Source organism: Hylobates moloch, unplaced genomic scaffold, assembly GCF_009828535.3.
Source record: "Hylobates moloch isolate HMO894 unplaced genomic scaffold, HMol_V3 SCAFFOLD_23, whole genome shotgun sequence".
NCBI classification, from domain to species: domain Eukaryota; kingdom Metazoa; phylum Chordata; class Mammalia; order Primates; family Hylobatidae; genus Hylobates; species Hylobates moloch.
This window is the reverse complement of record NW_026652298.1, coordinates 39,398,089-39,405,886: the sequence shown is the minus strand read 5'-3', so window position 1 is coordinate 39,405,886 and position 7,798 is coordinate 39,398,089. Positions and strand designations below refer to the sequence as shown.

The following is a 7,798-nucleotide window of genomic DNA, read 5'->3' as shown; positions in this document are numbered from 1 at the left end:
TTTGAAGATTAGGTGAGGCAATGCATGGCACTCCTCAATGTTTGCTCTATTATATAAATACTATATTTATATTTGTATAAATATATTTATTACATACATATTCACTACTACGGTTTTTTTTTTTTTTTTGAAACATAGTCTCGCTGTGTCACCCAGGCTGGAGTGCAGTGGTGTGATCTCAGCTCACTGCAACCTCCGTCTCCCAGGTTCAAGCGATTCTCCTGCCTCAGCCTCCCAAGTAGCTGGGACTAAAGGCGCCTGCCACCACGTCTGGCTAATTTTTTTTTTTCGTATTTTTAGTAGAGATGGGGTTTTACTATGTTGGCCAGGCTGGTCCTGAACTCCTGACCTCATGATCTGTCCGTCTTGGCCTCCCAAAATGCTGGGATTACAGGAATAAGCCACCCCACCCAGACGCTATGGTTGTTTTTAATTCACCCCTGGCAGTAGCAAGGGCCCTGCTGGAGGCTTGTTGATTGAATGAGTGAAGGGGCGCAGGCTCCTGCCTCTTTGTAGAGGAGGAAGCCTACCCTGCTTGGGTGGGAGTGTCCCAAGTGTGGGGCGCTGCAGGGCACTGAGTCAGGGAAGGTATCACAGGATTCAGCCCCGGGTTGTCATTGTCGCAGCCGCTGGGTGGAAGCACCGAGAATCCACTCCCAGCCCAGGACCTGGCCCCCCACAGCCCAGCCCAGGAGCTCTTTGAATCCTGGGAGTCCCAGCCCTTCCCGGGGCCCCTCCTCTCTCAACCCCCCTGCTTGGCCGAGCCCTGGTGCCCATGGGCTCCTCCCCTTCCCAGGAGTCCAGGTGAGGTGAGTCGTCAGGTGTATGAATGGCAGGGCCGAGCCCCGCCTGCAGGAACGACAGGAGGGCGGCCACCAGGAGGCCACCAAGGTCGCCGCTCACCTGATTCACAGCTTTCGGGAAGTGGGTTAACGGGATTCCCGAACCCCGGGTTGCACCAGGTCTCTGGGCTGAGTCACAGGGGCCAGGGGCCCTGCAGGTGGGAGCCGTTACTGAGCTTCGGGCACCCCCTTGATCCCTAAGGCCCTAGGACCCCCCCAACACCCAGTACCCCAGGCTTCAGCCACTCCAAACCCAGGCCCTCCCCAGCCCGGAACCCCTTCCTTTCAGTGCCCTGGGACCTTTCTCTGCCCCTGGACAGTCAATGTCAGGGACCACTGGGCAGAAGCCCCCTCCCCTGCCCTTCAAGAGGCCACATCCTGGACCCACACCTGGAGCCTGGGGTCTCAACTAGAGCCCCCCCAGAGCCCTGTAGCCGCTGGCTTCCTCCCCGCAGCCCCGCCCCCTGCCCATGACCCACAGCCAGGGTGGCCGCGGGAGCCACCTGGGGACTGGTCTGACGGCATTCCGCCTCCCAGGATAAAACCTGGGGCGACCTGCAGGGAACCTACACACCCTGACCCTCATCGCCCCGGGTCTCTCGAGCCTGCTGCCTGCTCCCCCGCCCCATCAGCCATGGTGGTTTCTGGAGCACCCCCGGCCCTGGGTGGGGGCCGTCTCGGCACCTTCACCTCCCTGCTGCTGCTGGCATCGACAGGTACGTCCGGAGGTTGCTCCTCCCTCCTCCCTCCCACCTCCTCCTTCCCTCCCTCCCTCCGTCCCCGCCTTGCCTCTCTCATCTCCTTTCTGCTTCTGCTCTCTGTTTATCTCTGGCTTCTTAACTGCTCTGTGCCTCGGTTTCTTCCACGGCTGTGAGGATTAAACAGAAAACGCAGCAAGTACGCAGCGCGCCTCGGTCTCCAGTTACCGTCGGCGTCGCCATCGCCTCCTCTCTCTCGCCTCCGTGTTCTCCCATCTCCTCGTCCGCCGCGGCTTGCATCTGGGGCAGCACCGTTTTGTTTTGTTCCTGTGGCAGGAGGTCAGGGGAGGGCACCAGCGGCAGCAGCGTCCAGACCCGAGGGGCTCAGGTCTGTGCCTCCTCGAGGAGCCGGTCCTGGTCCCCGGTAGGCAGGCTGGACGGGAAGCTGCGGGAGGGCAGGGTCACAGCTGTAAATGCCCCGCCGGGAGGGGGCCCGGGGGTGACAGACTTGAGAGCCTCCCTGGGCACTGGAGGGCTAGGGGTTCCTCACCACCAGGTACTCAGGGGGACCCCTCCTCACTGGGCGCTGAGGGACCCTCCTCACTGGACGTTGAGGGCCCCTCACCACTGTGTCCTGGGGCCCCTCACTGGCATAACCGTTTCCTTCTCTTGCCCTCAGCCATCCTCAATGCGGCCAGGATACCTGGTGAGTGGAGCTGGCAGCTCTGACGGGAGGGAGAAGGGAGGAGGCCCACGCGCGGGCAGTGTCTGTGTGTGTCCCTCCCCTGGGAACAGGTCAGAAAGGCGCTGGGGTGAGAGGGGGGAAGAGCTGGAGGGGAAAGGAGGCAGAAAGGAGACATGGACGCAAGGAGAAAGGCTTGAGAGGTGCCGGGGCCAGAGGAGAGAGAGAGCCAGGAAGGTGAACAGAGTGGAAAGCAGGGTAAGGAAAGAGGGGGAGGGAGAGACCAGGTGCAGCTGACAGGGAGTGAGAGGGAAGGCCAGGGCCAGGTGAGGACCAGCAGGGAGTGAGGATAGAGGGAGGGAAGGGACGGGAAGGTGGGCGGAGCTTGGGGCGTGGGTGGGGTTGGGGCGCAGGTGGAGCTTAGGGTGTGGGTGGAGCTTGGGGTGTGGGTGGAACTTGGGATGTGGGCATGAACGGAGCTTGGGCTGTGGGCAGAGCTTGGGGTGCAGGCCTAGGGATTGGGATTCCGAGGGTGGGTTGTAGGAAGTTGGAGATAACAAAACTTGACTGTCCCCTCCAGTTCCCCCAGCCTGTGGGAAGCCCCAGCAGCTGAACCGGGTTGTGGGCGGCGAGGACAGCACTGACAGCGAGTGGCCCTGGGTCGTGAGCATCCAGAAGAATGAGACCCACCACTGCGCCGGCTCCCTGCTCACCAGCCGCTGGGTGATCACTGCTGCCCACTGTTTCAAGGAGTATGTACAGCCGGCCTGGGGCACTTGATCTTCCAAGGCCCTGGGCTTTTTGCCCCAGGCCCTGGGCTCCCTTCACAGGCTCTGCTTCCGGGCCTCTGTTCAATCTTGGTGCCCCTTGATTCTACCTAGAAGCCTCTCCTGCCTTCAGGGGCCTTCACACCCCTGCTGTTCCCCCAGGTACCTCCTCCCAGACCAGGCCTGGCTGATCCTCCCCTTCCCTTTCCTTCCAGCAACCTGAACAAACCATCCCTGTTCTCTGTGCTGCTGGGGGCCTGGCAGCTGGGGAACCCTGGCTCTCGGTCCCAGAAGGTGGGTGTTGCCTGGGTGCAGCCCCACCCTGTGTATTCCTGGAAAGAGGGTGCCCGTGCGGACATTGCCCTGGTGCGTCTCGAGCACTCCATACAGTTCTCAGAGCGGGTCCTGCCCATCTGCCTACCTGATGCCTCTATCCACCTCCCTCCAAACACCCACTGCTGGATCTCAGGCTGGGGGAGCATCCAAGATGGAGGTGCGGCTTCTTCCTCTCCAAGGTGGTTGGGGGTAGATGGGGACAGAGGATGGCAGACACTCAGGGACACAGACACCATGAGCAACAAAGGGTGGAGGCCAGAGGCACAGCATGACAGAGGTGGAAGAAAAGATGGGCTGCAATCCAGAAGAAACCTTGGTGGGCAATTTCAGGCCATTTCTCTTTTCTTTTCTTTCTTTCTTCTTCTTCTTTTTTTTTTTTTTTTTTTTTTTTTTTTTGAGACAGGGTCTTACTCTCTCACCCAGGCTGGAGTGCAGTGGTATGATCCTAACTCACTGCAGCCTTTGCCTCCCAGGCTCAAGTGATCCTCCCACCTCAGCCTCCCCGGTAGCTGGAAACTACAGGTGTGTGCTACCACACCTGGCTAATTTTTGTATTTTTTGTAGAGACAGGGTTTTTCTATGTTGGCCAGGCTGGTCTTGAACTCTTGGGCTCAAGCAATTCACCAGCCTCAGCCTCCCAAAGCGCCGGGATTACAGGTGTGAGCCACTGTGCCTGGCCTCGTTTCTACTTCAAAGGTATCTAGCTATGTTTTGAGGCAAGAACCAGACCCGTGAAGCTATTCAATTCATCGATAAAGGAATGGCTGAAAGGAGGTGTGTGTGGGACTAAACTGAATACAGGGTGAATAGAAAGAGGCCTGATTCCAGTGTGGGAACAGGCACCCCCTGGTGGCAGCATGCCACAATTGCGGGCAAAATTCTCAGGAGAAAATGCAGCCTCCTTAATTGTAAAATATAATTTTCAAACCACCTCTGGAGGTTTGGAAAGCATCATCTCAAAACTCAAACTAGATTACATAAAGCAAGAAGCAGGGAAGCAGCAAGGGAAAGGTAGATGACAGATCGACAGGCAGATGGATGATAGAGACTAGGCCAAGGAAAAGAAACATACAGGCAGAAATGAGGATACAATGAAGACCTGGAAGAAAGAGTTTGAGAGAGAGAGATAGAGACTAAGTAAGAACAAAGTGTAAGACAGATGAAAATTTAATCAGATTCCAGAATAATTAAGAGAAATGACACGAGCTCAGGTGTGTGGGGATCCCAGTAACTCTGAGGTTGCAACCTCCCCATAATCTCTGTAGGGGCTTCTTCAAGAGCCAGAATCGCGGACTTTCAGTCCACAATCTGCAGACCACAGTCTGTAGACCAGCTACAGGCAAGGCATGGGGATCCCTCAGGTCCTGGTAATTTTCAACATCGAGTGGACATTTATTGAACACTTCTTCTATAGCAGTCCTGGTGCTGGATGAAGTAATGCAGTATCTGAGACAGGAAAGGCTCTAACCATCTGTGGATATCAGAAAATTTCTTAAAGAGGCAGGGTCTTAGGTTTCACATTCACGTTCTAATTCAGCAGGGCCAGAGGTGGAGACCTGGAATTTCAGTTTTCTGAAGGCATCTTGGGAGAGCCTGGTAGAGCTAATCTGTTAGCCTTTGAGAACCGCTGCTGAGAGGAATGGTGGTGGGGGGGATAGTCCTTTGAGGAGGCAGCGAGGAGGGGAGACCCCCAAGCCTGATTCTGTCCTCTTTCCTCCCAGTGCCCTTGCCCCACCCTCAGACCCTGCAGAAGCTGAAGGTTCCTATCATCGACTCGGAAGTCTGCAGCCGCCTGTACTGGCGGGGCGCAGGACAGGGAGCCATCACCGAGGACATGCTGTGTGCCGGCTACTTGGAGGGGGAGCGGGATGCTTGTCTGGTGAGCCCCCTCGAGCCCCCCACCCCTGGCCAGGAGGGCCTCGAAAAGGAGCCAGCATCAGCCCTGTCCCCACTGAGCCCCACAACCTCTCCCTGGCCTCCTCCCCAGAACTGTCTGTGCCTGACAGTCCCGGGTCCCCATAAAACCAGCCTCAGCTGGCTCAGCCACTCACTTATTTGTTCAGACATTAAACTGGGCATCCCAGCTGCACCACCTCGCCCTCCGCGAGCTTTCATTCCCTTCAGGGGGCTTCCCACGCCTCAGTGCCCAGAGCCAGCCCCAGCTCAGGGACTGTCTGGAAGACGGTCAGATGGTGCAGCGGCAGCACCCGGGCCTGGACGTCTTAAGGCCTGGCTGCAGCTCCTACTCTGCCGCCAGGGACTTCTCACCTGGATGGAGCTCAGGTCCTGTCTCCTCCAGGAAGGAGAAATGTGCTCCCGGGAAGGGGCTCATCTGCCCCCTGACAGGGCATGGGTCCTGGATTCTGCCACCCCCTGTGCCACGGGGGTTCCTAACCTCGCCTCCTCTCTGCAGGGCGACTCCGGGGGCCCCCTCATGTGCCAGGTGGACGGCGCCTGGCTGCTGGCCGGCATCATCAGCTGGGGCGAGGGCTGTGCCGAGCGCAACAGGCCCGGGGTCTACATCAGCCTCTCTGCGCACCGCTCCTGGGTGGAGAAGATCGTGCAAGGGGTGCAGCTCCGCGGGCGCGCTCAGGGGGTTGGGGCCCTCAGGGCACCGAGCCCGGGCTCTGGGGCCGCCGCGCGCTCCTAGGGTGCAGCGGGACGCGGGGCTCGGATCTGAAAGGCGGCCAGATCCGGATCTGGATCTGGATCTGCGGCGGCCTCGGGCGGTTTCCCCCGCTGTAAATTGGCTCATCTACCTCTGGGGGCCCGGACGGCTGCTGCGGAAAGGAGACCCCTCCCCTACCCGCCCGACGGCCTCAGGCCCAGCCTCCAAGGCCTCATGCCCCGCCCCCACGACTTCCGGCCCCGCCACCGGGCCCCAGCGCTTTTGTGTATATAAATGTTAATGATTTTTATAGCTATTTGTAACCCTGCCCACATATCTTATTTATTCCTCCAATTTCAATAAATTATTTATTCTCCAGTGTCTGTTTTTTCCCGTGCCTGGGGACACTGGAAAGCAAGGGTCCAGAGGGCGTTAATGTTGGGGGTTGGATGTTGGCCTAGCCAGAGACTGCGCCGTCCTGTCCACCTGGGGCTGACGCTGACCCCTGCTTCCACCTAGGGTTCAGCCTCCTGACCCCTGACCTTTGCAGCCCTGGGCCACCCTCCCTTTTATCCCTCTCCCACCAGGGCAGGGCAGCCGATGGAGAAGAGGCAGAGTCTAGAGGCCTGGGAGACCCAGCTCTGGTGCTTCAGGAAGGGGAGGAGAGGGGTTGGGACCCCCAAACTATGCATTGGATTCCAAAACAGGGCTGGTGAGGAGAAACCCAGCCCCGTGAGAGTGAGGTGCTACCTCTCCACCCCAGGCCAAGCCCCCACTTCTGCTCTCCCTACCACAGGCCTCAGGGGCCTCAGGATGGCAGAACTGAGGGTGGTGGTGGAGGGAGGCACCCAGGTGAGCCCCATCAGAGCCCCGTCTCCGTGGGCTGGCTGCTGGGTCCTCATCCCCAGGAGCCGATTCATCGAGCGACTCACTGCCGAGGCTCTAAAATCCCCAGTTTGGAAGAAGCTGCGGACAGTGGCAGGGCAGGCCTCCGGCTCTGCGGGCATCAGGGCTTGAGTCACCCCACCTGTCCCCATGGGGGGTGGTAGTTTGATCCCAGGCCGAGAGGAGGGGTCTGTCTGGCTTCCTGCCTGCTTAGGGATGCAGGCTAATACTCTGTTTCCCCACAGCCACTCATCTGCAGCCGGCTCTGGCCTCCTGGACCCAGGGCCCTCATCCCAGCCTGCCTGGGTGCAGGCCTTCCCCAGCATCCCTGTAACAAGTAGGTATGTGGTTAGAGGGCTGTGCCGCTGGCTTTGGTGAGTATGTGACCCTCTTAGTAGCCGATACAGAAGAGATTCACCCAAAGCGAAGTCTAGAAAACAACCAGGTCCAATTGTGCTGAAGAAAGAGACACTATGACTCCGCCATGAAATGGCTCCAACCAGAAATGGTCGAAGACATGGCCAAGTTTGGAGAAGGCAACACAGTTTTATTTATTTATTTATTTTTTTTTTTGGTGTCCTTTGTTGGAAGTGCAGTTCTAAAATATTTGTTCTTACTGTTTTGATTGCCTTATTTATTTATCTACTTTTTTCAAGGTAGGGCTTGCTTTGTTGCCCAGGCTGGAGTGCAGTGGTGTGACCCTGGCTCACTGCAGCCTCTACCTCCCAGGCTCAAGTGATCCTCCCACCTCAGCCTCCCGAGTAGCTGGACTGCAGACGTGTGCCACCATGCCTGGCTAATTTTTAAATTTTTTATAGAGACGGGGTTTCACCATGTTGCCCAGGCTGGTCTGCAACTCCTGGCCTCAAGCAATTCACCTGCCTTGGCCTCCCAAAGTGCTAGGCTTACAGGCGTGAGTCACTGGCCCAGCCTGATTACCTTTTTTTTTTTTTTTTTTTGAGACAGAGTCTCGCTCTTTC

The 7,798-nt window shown here is 57.8% G+C and overlaps 1 protein-coding gene across 1 annotated transcript; it reads left to right on the top strand.

The window, feature by feature from the left end:
• Window positions 1-535: 535 nt before the first annotated feature.
• Window positions 536-6,064, top strand: LOC116462483 (brain-specific serine protease 4). The gene is made up of 7 exons (XM_032145013.2): window positions 536-809; window positions 1,380-1,558; window positions 2,220-2,246; window positions 2,803-2,974; window positions 3,205-3,482; window positions 5,047-5,204; window positions 5,739-6,064. Exons 2-7 carry the CDS (start codon window positions 1,477-1,479, stop codon window positions 5,973-5,975), a joined length of 954 nt encoding a protein of 317 aa, XP_032000904.1. The 5' UTR covers window positions 536-809; window positions 1,380-1,476; the 3' UTR covers window positions 5,976-6,064.
• The last annotated feature ends 1,734 nt before the right edge of the window (window positions 6,065-7,798 follow it).